At 36.8% G+C, this 20,947-nt stretch overlaps 1 protein-coding gene across 6 annotated transcripts in view; it reads right to left on the minus strand.

The window, feature by feature from the left end:
* The window catches only part of PCDH7 (protocadherin 7), a 396,749-nt gene that overhangs the window by 193,824 nt on the left and 181,978 nt on the right, over positions 1–20,947 (minus strand). For 3 of the 6 annotated variants that reach the window (XR_004645831.1, XM_034771353.1, XM_034771355.1), the window contains one exon: positions 20,479–20,695. The exons of 1 other annotated variant lie outside the window; for it this stretch is intronic. Coding sequence is in view for 4 of the 5 variants with exons in the window: in XM_034771353.1 (XP_034627244.1) it covers positions 20,479–20,695 (217 nt within the window). In the remaining variant the exon portion in view is untranslated. The remainder of the gene's footprint in view (positions 1–20,478; positions 20,696–20,947) is intronic. 2 more of the 6 variants (XM_034771354.1, XM_034771356.1) reach the window with 1 other exon arrangement.

Genomic DNA, 20,947 nt, shown 5'->3' on the forward strand with positions numbered 1-20,947 from the left:
AGAAATATTTTCTTTGCTCCATGTACAGAATGCACTGTTGGAAAGATGTGGTCCGATCTTACGTATTTATTTTATTTTATTTCTCCATGTCTCGTTTTGCAGCTAAGGTTGCCAACTCTGACTGAAGCTATTCCGGGAGATCTTTTCCCCCAACATGACATAATGTAATTAATTGCACTGTACCTATTAAAACCTCCCGAATTGCTTTCAATAGTCACTGGGAGATTGATGCCAATTCTGGTAGACTCCCAGACAATCCTGGAGAGTTGGCAACCCTATATGCAGTGTTGAACTGGTCCAAAAATATTGCAAATTTTGCCTGAAGTTTTTCACAAAGAATTGTTGCTAGTTATGACCAACTTACATAGTGGCCAGACTTTTTCAAAAAATTTAATCTTTACAAAAAATATTCTGCATTTTTGACCAGAAATAAAGAGCCAGGAGCTGGCACATGCCAAAAGCAGAATATCAACCTGGATGATCTTATTGGGGACAGCAAAATTCCAAGAGCCAATATTTTCAGGTAAAAATATACATTTAAGACCACATTTTCTTTCAGTTATACATGTGCAGCCCCATTTTCTTTATTAGGTCCCATTCCTACAAACACTTACCCACATGCTTAACTATAGTACTGTGAACAGTTACACTGACATCAATATAAATTTAAGCATGTATGCAAGTGTTTGTAAGTTCAGGGCCTAGAGTGTACTCATGTAAAGGAGAACCGAATTTAGCCCATTTAATTCAGTGTGACACAAAAATCATCAGAGAGTGAAAACCTAATTTTTGATATATTACCACCATGAAAAAAGCAACAGAGGGTCCTGTGGCACCTTTAAGACTTACAGAAGTATTGGGAGCATAAGCTTTCGTGGGTAAGAACCTCACTGTTGCTTTTTACAGATTCAGACTAACACGGCTACCCCTCTGATACTTACCACCATGAAAATACGCACTTATTTAAAACTGTTGAAAGTTACTCTCTTGAAAAAAAAAAAAGTTTGCATAATGAAGCAATTAATTAAACATGATTTTTTTCAGTTGTAAACTGTGATTACTTTTTGCTGGCTGAACTTAACCTTTAATTGGATGTAGCATGTAAATAATTTAAAATGCTAGATTTATGACACTTTAAAACATTATTGTAGGGGAAAAAATGTTAGCTACAATTCCAGTATAAATATAAAATGTCCTTTTCTTCAGCTAAAGATTCTCATTTATTATAATTAATGCCATAAAGTTTCATTGTTTGTCATTTTCACATTGGTAATTATACTGTTGTCATATAATTACCATTAGTAGTTTATTTTATTTTATGTAACAATTAAAAAATAATTTAAAAACCCCTGCAGCTGTGTTGGTTAATATACATTTCTGAAATGCCTGCAGCCGACCTGGGATTTTTAGACTTATTAAAACCCAAACTGAAATGGAAGGCTAGTTTTCAGGAGCACTTGGATGCATCTTCACTAAAACATTATATGATGTCCTTCTTCTTGATTTAAAATCACACGCAGTACTCTAACAGAACAGACTGCCATTTTTATCTGAAGGCTGCAAAAATATATATATTGTGAAAACACCTACAAGGATGAGTCACCATTGTCTTAATCACAGCCTTAGCTATTTCTTCTTGCATAACAAAAAGTCTAATTACACCCCTTAAGCGATCAAATCATCCAGCAAAATGACCTGTATTTTAATGGGGTGATGGCACCACAATAGTTAAGGTTGAGACTAGCTTACTGCTTAACAGCAAGTTTTATTAAGTGCTCTGAAATCCACATGCTTATACAGAGTGTCTTGAAAATCACTGAGCCTCCTGGGGGTCCAGGGCAGGGTTAAACTCAGCAGAGGGCAGGAGATTGGTTTATTAGTTAGGCTGCTGATCTCACTGAGTAGCCTGAAACTTTTGTAAATTTGTTGCACAAGTGCTAACCTAAAACTCGTTAGAAGAAAAGTGATCTCCTGGCAAAACTATGGCTTAGCATGGACACAATCCTGCTTGATCTACTGAATAAGTAGTCTCACTGAAGTCCTCAATAGAACTCTGTAGGTGGGGTTTGGTCCAATATATGTACTTTTCTCTTTTCAAAAAGAACTGTCCTCAATCATTTCCCTCAGGATGATGCCAAGTAATCCACTTCCTAAAGAGTTGGAGATCCAGATAATCTCTATTTGATCTCTAATGTTTACTTATTCAGACTAAATATTGAAATGAACACATATTAAAGTTACAGAAGCTGGACTCTAAGGTGGAAGTGATGTCAGCATGATGCCCTGCCCCCTTAGAGTTTCTTATAAAGATTCATATTTGGCAACCATAGTTGATGATAAATCATTGATTAATTGTTTGCTGACCATTTTAAATTAAGACATGATTTTATTCTATTTCTGCAATTCTCCATCTTGTTCCTACTGAAGAGCTGCTTTTCATACAGAATCCTCATTTCTTTTTATTTTATTTTATTTTATTTTATTTTTTTAACTTAAAATTAATATTTCCATTCTCATGCTCTTATTTCTGGGGCAGAAAAGGTCTATACATGATAGAACACTTAGTCAAGGTAGGTGGAAATGCCCTGCACTATGGAACACTGAGTTGTCTGCATGATTAAACAGCAACTATGAAGATATCAAAGGACATCTAACTTCAATTCTAGGACAGAAAAATAGTGACTATATTGCAGGACTCAGAGCTTATCTACAAGGAGAAAGAGAGAAAAACTGTTTTCATCTTCTTCCTTTTCTTCTTTTGGTTCCATGCTGCAATTCTGCATTGGTAGAGGACAATTTTATTCATTTTCAGGAGCAGCATGCAAACACCCTAAGCTCAACTGTTAAAAAATATCAATATTTTCCATATCGCAACACTTTTCCCCAAAGGAAAAATGGAGCCAACAAACAGGGCTGAACACAGGAGAGTTTGAGTTAAAGGAATTTGGGGGAGGGAGCAGGTACTATTTTGTTTTTGTTTAGTGTGTGTGTGTTTTCCCCTTAACCGTAGCTTAGGAGGGCAGGCGATGAAATCTACACAGGCAGCAGTAGTAGTGACCCAAGAAATGGAAGAGACAATGAAAATGACTGGATATGGAAGCTGCGGGATGTATATTATCCTTGAGTGAGTACCCACAAAGAGCTCAATTTGTATGAAGTGCTGCCTGACGTTTAAGAAAGATTAATTCAAACTGGAACAGGTGCTGAGAAGGGCTACTAGGATAATCACAGGAATGGAAAACCTACCTTACAAGAGGAGGCTCAAGGAACTTGGCTTATTCAACCTAACTAAATGAGGGCTTAGGGGAGATATGCTTGCTCTCTAGAAATAAATCAGAGGGATAAATACCAGGGTGGGGTTATTTAAATTAAGTGTCAATGTTGCCACAACAACAAATGGATATAAACTGTTCATCAGCAAGTTTAGGCTTGAAATTACATTATGGTTTCTAGCAATCAGAGGAGTGAAGTTCTAGAACAGTCTTCTAAGGGGATCAGTGGAGGCAAAAAAACCTAACTGGCTTTAAGACTGGGCTTGATAAGTTTATGGAGGGGATGCCTACAGTGGCAAGTGGCCCATCTAGTGACTGCTAGTACCAAATATCCCTAACGGCCAGAGATTGGACATTAGATGGGGAGTGTTCTGAGTTACTACAGAGAATTATTTCCCAGATGTCTGGGTGATCAGTCTTGCCCAAATGCTAAGGGTACAACCAATCATTATATTTGGTATCGGGAAGGAATTTTTCACTAGGTCAGATTGGCAGAGACCAGGGACATATTTATCTTTCTCTGCAGCATAGCCATGGGTCACTTGCAGATTTAAACTAGAGTAAATGGTAGATTCTTTGTAATTTGAAGTCTTTAAATCATGATTGGTGGACTACAGTAACTCAGGCAGAGATTATGGGTTTATTACAAGAGTGGGTAGTGAGGTTCTGCGGCCTGCAGTGTTCAAGATGATCATGATGGTTCCTTCTGACCTTAAAGTCTATGAGTTTATGGGTATGTCTACACTGCAATTAAAAACCCATGGCTGGCCCATTCCAGCTGACTCAGGCTCATGGGGCTTTGGCTAAGGAGCTGTTTAATTGTGGTGTAGATGTTCTGACTCAGGCTGGAACCTTGACTCTAAGACCCTGCGAGGTAGGAGGGTCCCACAGCTTGGGCTTCAGCCTGATCTGGAACCTCTATACAGCAGTAAACAGCCCCTTAACCTTAGCACAGCAAGCCCAAGTCACCTGGCATGGGACAGCCATGGGTATATAATTGCAGTGTAGACATACCCGATGAATCTGTGAAGAGATCTGAAGTAGATCTTGAAAGGTTTAAAACTATAGTGGTGAAAACAGTAGAAAATACACTTAGGCTAAGTTCTCACTACGGGAGAGGGTTCGATTTAAGATACGCAAATTCAGCTACGCGAATAGTGTAGCTGAATTCGATGTATCGGAGCCGACTTACCCCGCTCTGAGGACGGCGGCAAATTGACCTCCGCGGCTCCCCCATCGACGGCACTTACTCCTACCTCCCCTGGTGGAGTACAAGCATCAATTCGGGGATTGAATTTCGCATCCTGACGAGACGCGATAATTCGATCCCCGAGAGATCGATTTCTACCCACCGATTCAGGCGGGTAGTGTAGACCTAGCCTAAGTCATCATGCCCATTTAGGGCTTAATGTACTTTCAACCAGGTCCTCATTCCTTGGCCTCTTTGATGACACTTTCAACCAGGATGCTAGTTAGCACCATTGGTGATGTAAGCACCGGTCCAGTAGATACTACTCTCAGATCACTAACTTATTTTACACAGACTGCTCAGCAGCCAACACAAAGTAATGAACACTTCTTATCTGGACTATATTCAATTTTCTTAAATTTTATCTTCGCTGTAATAAATAAATCTTGCCAGTCAGGTCACTTATATAGCTCCTCTATAACAAAGCATATTCCAAAAGCCCTGTTAGAAAACAGCAGGAAAAACAAAAACACTGGCTAGAGACAAACTGTCTATAAAATAGTTCTAGCATATTTGTTGGGACAGTCCAATAACATAACATTTATCTAGAAACTTTAGGATAAGGTCTTTTATGCTTACAACTAATATGTTGCTACTTATAATTCATGGCACGAGAAATAATTCATGGGATTTTACCTTTAAAAGCTAAAGGCAAAATTTTGCTCTTTGAAGAGAAAAGCGAGTAAGAAAAAAATATTCACTTATATTCACCTGTGGGGCAACATGAGTTTTATTGTATTATCCCATTTATAACTGGGTGCTTAGAGCTCGCTGTGTGAAAGGTTTCTATATCTCCGCTTCTGGCAAGTAAGCTCTGCCTTTAAGGAATAGCCCTCACTGGGGATGGCATGGCATACAGTTGCAGGATGGAGTCTGGAGTCCTGTACATTGCCCTTTATAAAGCTCTAGTATTTGCTCCCCTTTGCTCCCAACCCACTCTGCTCCCCATTCCTGCTCCTTTATGCTGTCCTTTAGTTCTCTAAGTTCAAGGTCTGCAATTGTACATAGGCAAAAGGGGGTGATGAAAACCCATTTTGCTTTCTCCCTTTACACACCTATGCTGGGGAAAGGCATAATGTGCCCTCACCCCCTGCTTCCCAAAACACACATACAGGGTATCCTGGCACAGGAGAGAATCTGGATTTTTTATTTTTTTGTCTTTTTGGTGATATCTACATAAAGAACTGAGAACAGGCCATGTCCTTGCTGCGAGATAGATTGAAAAATTACAATCTGTCCTGCATAAGGGTTGGTAGGAATGTCACAGTTATAGAGTCCCAGTGCCCCTCCTAGTTTCCCTCTTGTTTCAGGATAAAAAAATTATCTGGCCCATTCCTAGCATCTTCTCCATGCCAGCTAAGCTGTACTGGCTAGTGCTTTGCGCAGGTGGAACCAAAGCTCAGCCCATCCCCCTCCCCTACCTTCTCACTCCCTATCTACCTGCACACAGGACTGATGGGAAGAAATCAGGGCCCCACTGAGGCTCCTTTCCCACTCAGCATTGTGACCCACAATGTGGGTATTTCATGCAGGTGAGTAAAAGGGCAGCCTACCCAACTGCCAAATGGGTTGGTCACAATCCTGCCCTTGAGAGAGACAATAGTTTCCTTCTTATACTTGCTTTACAAGTCCTTACGTTATTTCTGCTAACATGCTATAGAAATTGTAAGTGACCATACTTTTAAAATCGAATCAAGTACAGCATCTTAAGCATGCATTTAGTCACAACCATAAAAATTTAATACTTGGAGCCTTTTATTGATCAACTTCTTACAACACTTATGCATAAAAAAACTTCTGCATGTCCATTTTCCATCCTCCCATCCCAAAATAAATCAGATATATCATTAATCTCTTCACCACTAACTCATGCTCCCACACGGAAGATGCCTATCAGTTACATCAGGAAAAACAAATTTCCAGAGCTGTCACATGTACCAGGTATATCAGAACATGAGAACATAAAAGGAACCCCATCACAAATGATGGAATGCAGCAGATATGCTAGTGGTCAACCAGCAAGAAGATTAAAAAGCAACATATATAAGTAAAATTAATATTTCATATGATATACCATAAATGTTATTTTTAAGTAGCTTGATGAGGGAACAGAAGGTCAGGTGTGCTATTAGCTAACAGCAGTGAGTGGGAAATTGAATCAGATCTCATTGCCATCCCATCTTAAAGCAAGCTTGTGCTGTTAAACTCCACATGCAAACATTACATTAACATTTCATGAGCATATAAATGTCATTTCACTCTAACAAAAAGGGAAATAGTCTCCCTTTCAAAGGAGCAATATGCACTTATGGAAGGGGAAAATACCCCTAATTGTGAAACCAATTAACCCTCTGTCATACAACGAACCACAGTGCAGCTGGAGCATTTTAAAGACATTCCTGAATAATACAACACTATACAAGTACTGTGTACTTTTGCTTTCTGGAGATTTAATTTAAAAAAAGTGGCTCTACAAGGTGTTCTCCCTGGACACCATTAGTCTTTATAATACTCTTACAAATCTAAAAAAAACCGAAAGGAGAGTCGTTTCATCAAGAAAACAAATCAGTCATTACCTCATAGGAAAAAAAAATGCTTCAATACAAGCTTGTCTTATGGCTTGTTTACATGAAAGTTTAGATATGATTCACTTTGATTTCACTTCCCTTGCTGATGAAATAAAACAAATTGCTCAGTAAAAGAACAAGTGCCCCTGCAGGGCTCTTTAGGGTTGATTTGTTCCGAAGATATAGCATAAAACAGGTTAAGACAAGCAAGTTGGGAAAACCAGTATGGGTATGTTTGTTTGGTTTTGAAGGACCAGGCAACAATTAAAATAAGGTAACTCCTTAATTATTGCTCCTCCTCCACTGGCTTCACATTTTTCTTCTTCATGGTCTTCTATTTCTTCTTCTGTTTGTTTCCTTTTATTTTGCCATATATTCAGTGATATGACCTAGTTTCAATTATTTTCCATGGGGTAAAGGGCATCCACCTACATTGTGTAGCTAAGTGCCTATTTTCTGGTGTTCACTGAGAACTGTCAGTGAGTTTTTCATAACTCTAAGAATCCATTTAAGAATGACCAGCTCTTTTAGGACATGAATTAATTCACTTATTGATACAAATTTAATTCTAATAGCATGTTCTAAGTTGAATGAGCTGTAACTGTTTATTTCATAATAGAATTTGACTTCTGAAGGCATATTGTGGTACTATTGGAATATAAGAATAACCTCGCACCCCATAGTATGTTTTGTCTTTCCAAAGAACAGCCTTTGATTTTGCTGAGAACTGTACACAGAGAAGGACTAATTGGTTTGACCTACAATCCATTTTTTTTAATTCATTTTGATTAAACAAAGTTGACTTGTTTGGGTATTTTCATTTAAACTTTACCTATGGGGGACTTGATCCTACTCTCAGATATTTAGTATAATTCCTAGCAAATCTTATGGAATCTAGTACAGGTCTTGTGCAATCAGTGTATATAGGTGATTATTGCATACCTACCACAGCCATAAAATGCCTAAAATAATATAATTCTTCAAGGTTTTACATCCATAGGTGGTGAAGAAAGAGAGGGGAATTGTTTTTACTTATTACTTATTATTTATTTTAATTTTAGACATGTATTCAGATAGTTAAGGTATACCTTCATTGCAGAACAAGACCCACAGCAGCAAGTCTCAGAGCCTGGGTAACTGAGGATCTCACAGAACAGGGCTAAAAATATCAGTGTAAACATTCCTGCTTGGGCTGGAGCCTGAAGTCTGAAACCCAGTGACAGAGGTGGGTCTCGAGTCTGGGCTCCATCCTGAGCAGGTATGACTAGACTGCTGTTTATAGTGTAAGCCCTGTGACTCTGAGTCAGTTGATCGGGGCTCTAAGACTCACAGCCCTGGGGTTTTTATGGCAGGGTAGACGTACTCTTAGAGTGAAGTGGTCCATATAAACAGACAGATACATTAGATAGATAACAGAGATGCCAGTTGTATTTCAAAATATAAACAGAGTTTCAGAAGTCACAAGAGAAAGATGTGTTCATAACTGTACACTGATCAACCTCAAAAACTCATTAGTATGCAAATTTCTTTCTATAAACTCAGTCTTGCCTTTCCTCATGGAAAACAGGCCTTTAATACTATGGCAAATCATCTTGCCTGACTGTATGGAGTTAAATCAAAGGAGGCTGTTGGGGTGGGGGGAGAGAGGAAGCAACAAACAGTAAATGAAACAATGACAGAGATGAGGTACCGCCAGAGAGAACACCAAGGATCCTTAAGGGAATAATGGGGGAGCTATTAATTGGGAAATACCTATCTCCTGGTCTCCAGTTAGGCTAGCAGGTTTATTTTTCCCAGTCCAAGCCCAGGATCAAAGGAACACTAAAACACTAAAGACCCTTGCCTAGAGAGGAAAGAGGGCTGAGTGGGCAGTTGTGGCCGGAGATGAGTCCCTGTATGCTGTGGGGGATGTCTGTATCTCCCAGGCCAATTATAAGGATGTCTGACCTGAGGGGAAAAGGGTGAAAGGAAAGAATAAAGTTAAAGTAAGACCCAAGCACATAGGCCTATTGTTGTTTAATTCACTTCTCTGAATGCTGTGTGCCTTTGAGTGAATAAATAATATTTTATTTTGAATAATACTTTATTTTGAATAAATTGTTTTTGAGCCACTTTATTCAGCCACTGGTCAGAGGAAATGGAATGGGTTACCTAGGGAGGTGGTGGAATTTCCATCCTTAGAGGTTTAAGGGCCCAGCTTGACAAAGCCTTGGCTGGAATGTTTTAGTTGGTGTTGGTCCTGCTTTGAGCAGGGGATTGGACTAGATGACTTCCTGAGGTCTCTTCCAAACCTAATATTCTATGATTCTATGAAAAGGGCATACAAGTGCCAAACACAGCGGGAGCTGTTATGTTATCACAGTTGGTAAACAGGGGTGCTGTAGCCCAGAAACCCAATCTGAACGGTGGGGCCATCTGGTTCCACTCAGAGAGGAGTGAAGATAGCAAAACCAGTCACTTGAAGGGGCACTTGAGATCGCCTAAAAAGGGTCTAAAGTGCAACCCACCCTGTAATCATGACATACACCACAAGTAAAATTAGAAGCAATAGAAAACCTATGTTTAATACTGACAGCAACATGTTAATCACCTGTAAAAAAATTAGCAAGATTTCCATCCACAAAAGACAGCTCTTTGTACATTAATTGTATCTTGTTTGTGAAACATCCCTCAGACTTGTTCCTCAGAAAGAGTAAAAAATTAAACCCATGAGGCTATGTATAACTTGTTAGCACAATAACAATGTCCTTTCTATTCTCATTTCTTTCAGTATATATGCTGAAAACATACAAGTTTGTTGGGATTTATATGGGCATTTTTGGCAGTCTTTTCAAATTTTTTGGATTGTGCACTATAATTTGAATCTGAGTACCTTCTTTCTAAGAGAACAATGTGTTTGTACTGGAATAAGTATTTGTTAGTGAATCAAAAAAGGAAAGAAGTTGTTTATTATAATTATGTTTTTTGGTAAGCCTGAGTTCCATTGTTCTGCAATGGAACTTCTACTTTTTTTTTTTTTTTTTTTTTTTTTGCACATAATAGGTCTGATGCTGCCTTTGTTTCACAGTTACAATTCTCAATGGAATTTTGGGATGAGATAGAAATGCTAGATTAGGCCCTGTTGTTTTCTTGTATGTTTTATGTACTTTGTCACAGCGATTGTTTTTGGTGACTGTCTTTTAATTTTGTAAAACTTTAATACAAAATACTTACTTTAAAAAAAAAAACAGTAAATTTATTTGAAGGAAATTAAGAACAAAGTTAAAAACAAAGCACTTTGCAAAAACAAACAAAAAATGTATATGCAAATACAACATCTAATTAAGCTGAACATGTATTTGCATGTAAATAATTCAGGTTAATAATTATATCACCTTATATATTTGTACACACCAACTAAACAGGAACCTTAATCTTGATTAGAGATAATTACAAATATAATAATGATTACAAAAAATAGATGCCTACTTCTATGATCGTACTTAATAGTTTTAGTGTTCTAATTTATGTGTGTAATAGTTATATGCACTTAAACACAATCTGTTGGAAATGTTAAAGTACATGCAGGTTCAATTACTTGACCAGTTACGCATGTAACTGTCAATTTGGGGCATTCAATAGGTTCATCTTTTTGAAAATGTACTCTGATTTTTTTTCCCTATGCAGTACAATGTATCATACTTTATAATCACCAAATAAACCCACAAAAACAAATTATAGTTTCTTCTATTACTTTTATCCACCTTTGTTCCATGAGGAAAAAGAAAAATCCTGCTGATAAAGTACCCAAAACCAAAGGCATTGTACCTATATGCAAGAGATAAAACTAATTACATATTTCAGATAAGGGAGGGCGTGTACAGGCTGCTGTGAAAAAGTAAAAATGGGAATTGGTAGCCAGCGGGGGAGAACAAAACTCGTTTGTGACTGAAATGGAGAAGATTTGCCCAGTGTAAAGGATTTCTTTTGGAACTTCATTATATTTGTAAATTAGAAAGAGCTGAAAGACCTAATGTTGTCCAGGAAATTGCAAAAACAGTCATCAAATACAAATACTCAAACAACTGAGGAAGACTCAATAAAATAGACAATGCTGAATGGAGTGCAGTGAATTGAGGGAAAATACATTTCTGTTTACTATCTGCATTAGACTCTTCACTGGAGAAAACCTGGACTAGATGCAAGGCTTGCTAATTATTCTTCAGACAAATAAGAAGTTCCTTCTCCCTTCAGTCTGGAAATTTAGGAGCATGTTCTGCCTTCAATCCATGTTCAGAGCTCAGAATAACATCAAAGAGAATTATGCAATCTGTCCCAATAAAATCAGGACATCTGGTCACCCTAAATCTGTATTAGTCAGAGGCAGCATGGACTAGCTGTTGGTGCAGGACACTGGGACTCAGGACATATTAGGTAAAATCCTAGCCCTGAATGAAGTCAATTGCAAAACTCTCATTGACTTCAATAGGGCCCGGATTTCACTTCAGGATCAATTCTTCACTCAACCACCAACTTGCTGTATGATGCCGGACAAGTCACTTAATCTTTTGGTGACTGAGTTTACGCATCTATCAATTTGGACTATTAATAGTTACCTCTTTAAACTGATTTGATAGTCATGGATAATGCAGATTATATATTGTCTCTGTTATGCAGGACAAAATATTTTAAATTATTCTAAATAAGTGGTATTTTAGAAGATCGCTTGCTAGATCTCATAATTGCGCGCGTGCGCACACACACACACACACACACACCTCTTACTTCTTTCTAACACAGATTATGGGAATACACAAAGGATACATAGTAGGGTGACCAGATGTTTATAGGGACAGTCCCGATTTTTGGGTCTTTTTCTTATATAGGCTCCTATTACCCCTTACCCCCGTCCCGATTTTTCACATTTGCTGTCTGGACACCCTAATACATAGCTGTGTTCTGTCTTTTTCCTGTAATGGATGCAGTAATAATATGAAGCTCTGATGCAAAAGGGCTGTCTTTTGTCTTCAAAGGATAAAAAGAAGGCTAAAGAGTAGTGAACCAGGAGTTAAAAATTACTTGAGATTAATAGTTCTATTTTTATAAGCACAGTAGAGTGATTGCTATACATATTTTTCTTTTTGCGAGAATAGGGGCTTACAGGGCAAGGAGGCATTTTTTTTTTCATAATTTAAATTTAAAAGGAAAGGCCAAATGTTCTGCTCCTTTGTGAGGCACAAAAGGGAGCTAATGTAAATAAAATGGGACCGAAATAGATAGAAAGTAGCAAAAATAGAGCAGTGTTACCTCCAGTTAAAACAATACTATAGGTATGAATGTGGATTTAAAATTCAATAATACTGATCTTTTTTTTTTAATCATAGCAGACCCCATCATGCATTCTATAAGAACCCAAAACCATGACTGATCCAAAAGCACTTTACATGGTATTTTGCCACTCAGAAGTACATTCTACCAATGGTCAGTGCACAAGCGATAGTTCTATTTCTGGAGACTGACCCAACTAAAAAATAACTATTCAGCATGGCGGAAGCCATGTACAGTCCACTGCTGGTGGGTTCGTAGGTTCCGGAACTTGGGGTCCTGGGAGTACTGACGCACCTGCTGGCTTGAAGTGGTTTCCATCATATATAGTGTTTACCATTTGATTCAGTGGCTTTCAGCACCCCCACTATACAAATTGTTCCAGCATCCCTAGGCGGGTTTAATGAGAGTGATCACCACACACTGCAAGGCTGTATTTAGTCCCGTATCTTATTCTATGTATATAAATTACAATGAAAACACATAGCACTAGATATAAAAATAAATAATGATAATCCTGTATGAATTACACAAGTCCTAAAACCATCTTATCTTGTTAACATTTTTCTCTACTAATACAATACTGTACATGGAATAAACTATTGTCCTGTAATATCCCTGAACAAGAGCTATTAGCAGAAAGCAAGCAAGATATACCTGCCTAATTTCTGGTGCAAAATACTAACAATAAACTGTTTAAGAGCAATCACTATATATCTTTGAATGTAAAAGGTGCTATCATGCATATATATGAAGTATTATCTGTTGGTTGGATAGCATGTGATATATCACTATCAGGTATACAGTGGAGAAACTCAAAGAAGCATCAGCTGTAGAAGGGAAAAATTCTAAAGATTTTTTTAATAAGGAAAGGAGATAATAGGGCAAAAAATCTACTCACAAATAGACCCATTGGGAGTAGGATATCACTAGTATAATGGAGAGACAAGGTGAGTGAGGTACAGTAATATATTGTATTGGTCCAGCTGCTGTTGGTGAAAGAGATGAGTTTAGCTATGCAGAGCACTTCTTCAGGTCTGGGGAAGGTACTCAGAGTGTCACAGTTAATTACAAGGTGGAACAGATAATTTGGCATAAGTAATTAACACATATTCTAAGGGCCCATTCAAGGTAAAGTGGCACATTATCACCCCTGCAGTCATAGGACAAAACAGTGGGGTTAGAGGATTGTAGATGGTTGTAATAAACTGTAAATCATGATTTTTAGTGTCTATCAAAGTTATGAATTTAAGCTCCCAGGATCATCTTTTGAAGGTATTGTGCAGATTTCCTTTGAGGATGAAGACTGAGAGGTTAGATATGGAGTGATCATTTTGTGAAAAGTGTTCAGTGTTTTTGTCTTTTATTATTATTCTGTGTGAATTCATTTGAAAGCATAATGATTGTCTGGTTTCACTCACACAGTTATTACGTGGGCATTTAATGCATTGGATGAGGTACACCGCATGTTGTGATAGGCATGTGTAGGGTGCATATATCTTGAAGGGTGGGTTGTGGGGGCTATTGATCATTATAGATTTGGATATACATCTGCAGGTTTTGCATCTATTATTCTGTCAGGGGCTGGTGCCACTTTGAGACCTTTTCACCAAAGGCTTTTATGTATTCTATAATGTGAACTGAACTATCTTCTTCTCTTTCTCTCAGAAACTTGGCTGTCTTTTTACAAGTCTCAGAATAGCTCATTCTCAAAATTAACTGTCTCTAGGCTTATTCCACCACAGAAAGTGTAATTGTGATCCAAAATATCACTTGTGGCAGGATGATAGGATCACCTGGGTCAGGAGTTCATCTATTTGAATAACTGCATGCAGCATTTTTCAGAAGCAATAATGAAAATTCTTTCTCGAGCAATTAAATGAAATGTCAACATGATTATGTATGCAGGTTTTTTGTTTGTTTGGTTAGTTGGTTGGTTTTTTAAAAATACTTTAGTAGTCTGGGAAGAAAAGTGCAAAAAAATGTACAAATTTACAGCAGCTCTTAGGAACAACCCCATGAATTTCTGTTTGGTAATGTTTATATAAAAGATACTTAACTTTGGGCCTACAATGGGTTAATGTTCCTAAAAACCAATTTTACACTAATATCCTCTGAAAAATGTAAAACTGTGTTTCAGAGTAGCAGCCGTGTTAGTCTGTATCCACAAAAAGAACAGGAGTACTTGTGGCATTTTAGAGATTAACAAATTTATTTGAGCATAAGCTTTCGTGGGCTACAGCCCACTTCATCAGATACATAGAATGGAACATATAGTGAGGATATATATACGCATACAGAGAACATGAAAAGGTGGGAGTTGCCCAATCAACTCTAAGAGGCTAATTAATTAAGATGAACTGTTGTCAGCAGAAGAAAAAAAAACTCTCTACACAAAAGAATAAAAGGACACAAATCTGACATCAGGAATCATAACATTCAAAAACCAGTAGGAGAACCCCTCTGGCCATTCAGTAACAGATTTAAAGGTGGCAATTTTGCAACAGAAAAGCTTCAATAACAGACTCCAACGAGAAACTGCTGAACTTGAACTAATATGCAAACTAGATACAATCAATTTAGGCTTAAATAGAGACTGTGAATGGCTGAGCCATTACATACATTGAATCTATTTCCCCATGTTAAGTATCCTCACAGCTTAAATGGGCTATCTTGATTATCACTACAAAAGTTATTTTTCTCCTGCTGACAACAGTTCATCTTAATTAATAAGCCTCTTAGAGTTAGTTGGGCAACTCCCACCTTTTCATGTTCTCTGTATGTATATATTTCTCCTCACTATATGTTCCATTCTATGCATCTGATGAAGTGGGCTGTAGCCCACGAAAGCTTATGCTCAAATACATTTGTTAATCTCTAAGGTGCCACAAGTACTCCTGTTCTTTTTGTAAAACTGTGTGTGGCTACATTCTCCTATCTTTACTCATATTTATTACCTTACTCCATGAAGCTGACTAACACTTTACAAAAGAAAGTATGGCAGACTGGGCCCTAAATGAACAAAGCTGGATTGCACTTAGTATTTATTTTCTAATAACCTGAAATCTCCTAACACTTCATATGGGAAAAAAAGGCTGCTCATCTTATACACAACTAACTCCTCTTGCTCTAGTAACATGGATCTCTAATTTTGCACAACCCGTTTGATACCTAAGGACTAAAGTTGAAACTGCTATAGGTAAAATAATGCAGTAATCAAATCCTATTGCTAGAACTGGAGAATACCATTTTTCTTTCTTGTCCTTTAGCTATTTTTCTGTTGATTGGAGCATATTTAACTACTGCTGTCTTTTAGGAGGGAGAAAATTGTCTAGTGACTATAAGCAATGAGGGTCAGGAGTTCTGAGTTCTATTCCATGCTCTGCCACTCACTTCCTGTGAATCCTAGGCTAGTCACTTAAACTTCCTTTGCTTTGGTTTCCCTCTTCTTTAAAATGATGGATATATAAATAATTTCTTTTATTTTCATCTATAGATATCCAAGCCCTTTATAAAAGCAGCTGATCCCTATTCTCCAACCTTTATAGGTTTGGCAATGCTACACAAGGAGTTTGAGTGACTTGACTAAGGTAGTGGTAGAGACAGAAACAGAACTTAAGTCTTTTGACTCCCAGTCCCATGCTCAACCTAGTGGGCCACAGCTGTCCTCTGAAAAGCTTGCCATGAGACTTAAGGAATGGTTATACTTTGCTTCCTTGTCCTTGGATGAAAGGTGCTACAAAATAATATATATATTATTGTATTGGTCCAGTATATTTACTTACTGTAAATTATAAAACAAGATGAAAGATGAAATGTTTTGTTTACAAAATCAGAGTTGTGCACATCAGAAGGATTTATTTGAACTAATCATACACACTGTCAGGTTCTAAATTAGCCCCATGGAAAAAGACATGGGCATTATTACAGACATGTCAGTGAAAAGCATTGCCCTAATGACAGCATGTGTAAAAAATGGGATAGAAAATAATACTGAAAATATTGTCATGCCCTCACCTGGAATACTGTGTTCAGTTCTGGTCACCCCTATCTCAGAAAACATCTAGCAGATATTAAAGTTCAGAGACAGGCAACAAAAGTTATTAGATGCACAACAAGACTTTATCTATGAGGAAAGATTGGAAAGGCTTTGAATGTAGTTCAGAGAAGAAATAAATATGAGGCCACATGATAAAGGTATAAAAATAAGGATAGAAAAGGTAAATTGAGCATTTTTATTTACTCTCTCTCATAATACAAGAACAATGGGATATTCAGTGTGGTTTAAAGAAAACAAACATGAAATTGATAAAAATGAATAGTTTTTTACAGAATTGATAATTAACTCATGGAACATACTGCCACAAGAGATCACTGAGGCCAATAATTTAGTAGAATTCATAAAATTGCATGTATTCACAGTGGCAATAATTATAATTAAATGAGATAGGATGAATAATCTTTTAGAAAATATAAACCTTCATGATTCAGACCACTACCTAAGGGCTTGTCTTCACTTAAAAAGCTACAGTGCAGACACCACCTGAACCGATGGGAGGGGTTCTCCCATCTGCATAGGCAATACACCTCACTGAGAGGTGGTGCCTAGGTTGACAGAAAAAAATTTCCATTTTCCTAGCACTTACCTAACACAGGGAGTTAGGTCAGCTTAACTACGTTGCTCAGGGTGTGTGGATTTTTCACACCTCTGACTGATGTATTTAAACCAATCTAATTTTCTAATGTAGACCAGGCCTAATAGAGGTCACAAGAGAAAGTTATTCCACAGTTTTCTATTATGTGGTTTCTTGTACATGCCTATGAAGTATCTGGTACTTACTGGTCACTGTCAGAAACAGAATACTGTGCTTGATAGACCAGGAATCTGATCCAGTATGACAATGCCTATATTTACAATATAAAAATCAAGATGTAAAGAAAAATAATATGTCCTCTTGAGAAAAGCACTGTGCAATTTCTGTTAACATAATGACTTTTTAATGACCACATTAGAGAAACAATTGATGTGTGTTGGACAAGATTGCACAAATGAGTAGGGTTTCCTTGTAAGGAAAGCTGCAAGGGCTGGGGAAAAAGACTCAGAAGTTATTTCTGGTTCTCCAGATCTTACGAATTAGCAAATCTTTTCATACTGCATTTTCACATCCCGTCTGCTAACATTTCTTCCACCCCACCCCACACACAACAGCTGACACCATAGCTAATAATGCAAACCAAACTTCAATCTACATCTGACATTCATATTGGCTGGTAATATACTGTACAGTTTATTATAAAGAAAACCAACCTACTTGCATTATTGTTTCAATTCTCTGTTTCATGCTAACCCGAAAAAGTAGAAAGAGACATCTAACCAACAAATTTGAGAAGTTGCATTTCATTACCGGTATTTACTCTGGCTGCAGTAGATTCAGCCTTCTTCCACTTGCTGAAACATGAAAGGTGCCTTGTTTTCATTAGTGTTCCTATCTTGCACAGAGAATGCATCAAAGGTATCAGAAGATTTTACATTACTGTGCTGAAAATTATCTCCTCAAACTTTAAAATGAAAGTAAATCCAAAGTAATTAGTTATAACTGCATTGTTTTGCACCGGTTGAAATAAAATGGTAAATATTTGAAGTAATAACAATTAAAAACTAAGATAGCTTTCAAAGTGCTGTTTCCATAGAAAATCCAAATGAAAATCCAATACAAATCCTGATTAAAACCTAACCAACCAAAAACACTGCAGATTACCGAGAGTCCAATTAAATATGACAAATGAATACTTGACAGGTTTCAATTCCAATTCTATTTATGTCAGAATGATCCATTAATATTGAAGATTAAATTACCAGAATTTGAGCAATACAATTGTTCTATATAGCTAGACAAGTCATCTTAAAATTTGGATCAGAGAAAGCACTCACTCAAATGTCAAATGCTACATTTATAGAGGACCAAAAGTGCATTGCATCTTGTTCTGTCATCACCTATTGACTAATGCTAACAAAAATTACTGGAGGCAGATGACATGCCACTGTCTTGAATTCTGCTGTCACTTTTTAAAACAGGATTTAAAGTCAGTAGAGTATAATTTTCATTGCAATGTCACCCACTTTTCACGGGGTTCAGTTCAAGATTTTGTGAATATGACAAAAAGTCTCCCTTACTGTCTGCAATCCTTGCATTATACAATTTGAGACTTCTATCATGCTACTCTTGTTTTGGAGGTGTTCCTGGCATAATAAGTACATTTAGTAGTTTGATCTGGTTGTGCTTCTACTTATTCTGAAATCTGTCTAATTTCAAAGGGTAAATATGTAATACTAACAAAGAAAAGTTACCTTTGTCCTCCTTTTAATTTCATTTTAAAGTTTAATAATTAATATAGTATAATGGTAGTTGCCCCACAATTTCCAAAATTTAAGCAAACTAGAGTCCACTGTATGTTGGAATTTCTGAGAATAAATTTGGATAAGACCACTTTTATTATCTACTGAAGAGCACATCAAAAGTTAGGATAAATCATAGTCTTACAGTTCATCCAAGATTCCGTGTTTATATATTGCTTTATATATATTGTGCTTCAGACAGTTTCAGAAGAACTGTGAACTTATTCAGTTAAATCTCAAAAATACTTGCCTTCATTGCACTGTATCTACCTGGATATAGCCAGTGCTTTAGCCTCATTTTCCTAAGCACTAAATTTCACCCATAAATTAACAAAAATAAAAATAAATAACAATTTAGGAAGCAGGCTCCCAACAGCTTTACACATATATAAATGGGAAAATGATAACTGAATTTAGGATAATTATTATTTCCACTGGGGGTTGAGGGTGTCCATTATTCTGTATGACTTGAAATAGTCATGCATTGCTGAAATGCAGACCTTCAGCAAATGCAGACTGCTGCAGTCCTTCTCCCTCATATACATTAGATTTGTCAATTTCCTGACCACAGAGCATGATCTATTTTTATTGGGTCAATATGTCTATTTTAGGAATAAAACAAGAACAATTTTAACTGCTGATCTAAGCCTTTGGAAGAAGCTAAAGTCATGCACAAAGCCAAACAAAATCTATACTGGGTTTGAGGAGCTGATGAGACTCCATCTTCCTCACATACACAACTATACAAACTTGATTAGCAAACTCCTCATTTCACACGTCAGCACTATGTACTCTTCGACATAAGTAATCTTTGACATAAAGTAATCTACTATATAGTTTAAGGGCATCACCCAAAGCTTCAAAGAGCTTTAGATAAGGGTCAATAAGTGTGGAACAGTAAATTATTTAAGATCTATTATAGAAAAGTATTTTAAAGTCCACTATTTTCTAATTGTAGACAAAAAAGAAAATTGCAAACTATTAAGTATTTAATTACCATAATTTTGTAATTGCTGAAGAATTACTCATACTGCAAATCAGGATGCATTCCCCACCCCATCCCCATATATATAAAAAAATCCTTAATTTAAATAATATGTTCTAAAAGTATTTTCCACAATATACCGTGGAGGAAAAAATCAAACCGTGCTTTCCTTTTCTAAATAATTCAACATGGAATAGAAACCTCAATATTGTTTTGAAAACAGGTTGCATAATATTGGGGGAAAGGAAAGACTCTAGAAGGAGGTTTTTAGTTCCTATTTTCTTTATGCTGATGCTGCACAAATTCAATTTCAGGAAAATGTCATAAGCAATGATTGTATGACAAAAAAAAATGGAAGTAGAAAATAGAACACATGTCCCTTATCAGTTCCTTTTGTTTAAAAAAAAACATTGTGTATGCAATTTAATTTCCTTGAACCCAGCCCCTGCACTGATTTTTTTAAAATTATTTAACTGTTTCAGCAATGTAGTTTTAAAATAATGTAAAAATATCCTGCTGATTTTATTTGTATGGTTATGTTCCATTATTTTTTATGGCTGCATTTTAACAAATTTTACCATTTAAAATAAAATAATTATAATTTAAGCTATTTTATTTTATTATTTTGGACTGACCTTTCCACAAGTCTACTTATTATGGCTCACTAGTGTGATTATGTGTGTGAATGTTGTGTTTGCCCCTACCATTTTCCATATGCTCTGCCTCACCAACACTGCCATCCGGCGTAGTCCTTTCGTAGTTGTCCTCTGGGAGTGGAAGGGCACCCAGTCTTGGCCCTGATGAACTCTTACTGCTTGGTGTTTCTGACTCCTCCAGACCGCTGTCATAGCAACTCTGCAATGACCCTTGATGTGGGTCCTGAGGCTGACTCACAACAGAAAACGTCACTCTACGAAATGGCTGCAAGAGAAAAGATTCTGAATGTCACTGAAAAGTTAGGTCTTTGAACAAGTGATTCTCAAAACATGACTTAAAACATACTAATATCTTAATGTTGACTAACTGAACATACAACTTTGAAGTTTTGTCTAATTTAAAATAAACAATTTGTAGTGTTTGACATTGCAATAGGAATGTCATGGATTTTTCAGTTTGCAACACTATCAAGTACCTTCATTCAGTCTGGCAATAAATCTGTTTCAAAAAACCTAT

Source organism: Trachemys scripta, chromosome 5 (genome assembly GCF_013100865.1).
Source record: "Trachemys scripta elegans isolate TJP31775 chromosome 5, CAS_Tse_1.0, whole genome shotgun sequence".
NCBI lineage: Eukaryota > Metazoa > Chordata > Testudines > Emydidae > Trachemys > Trachemys scripta.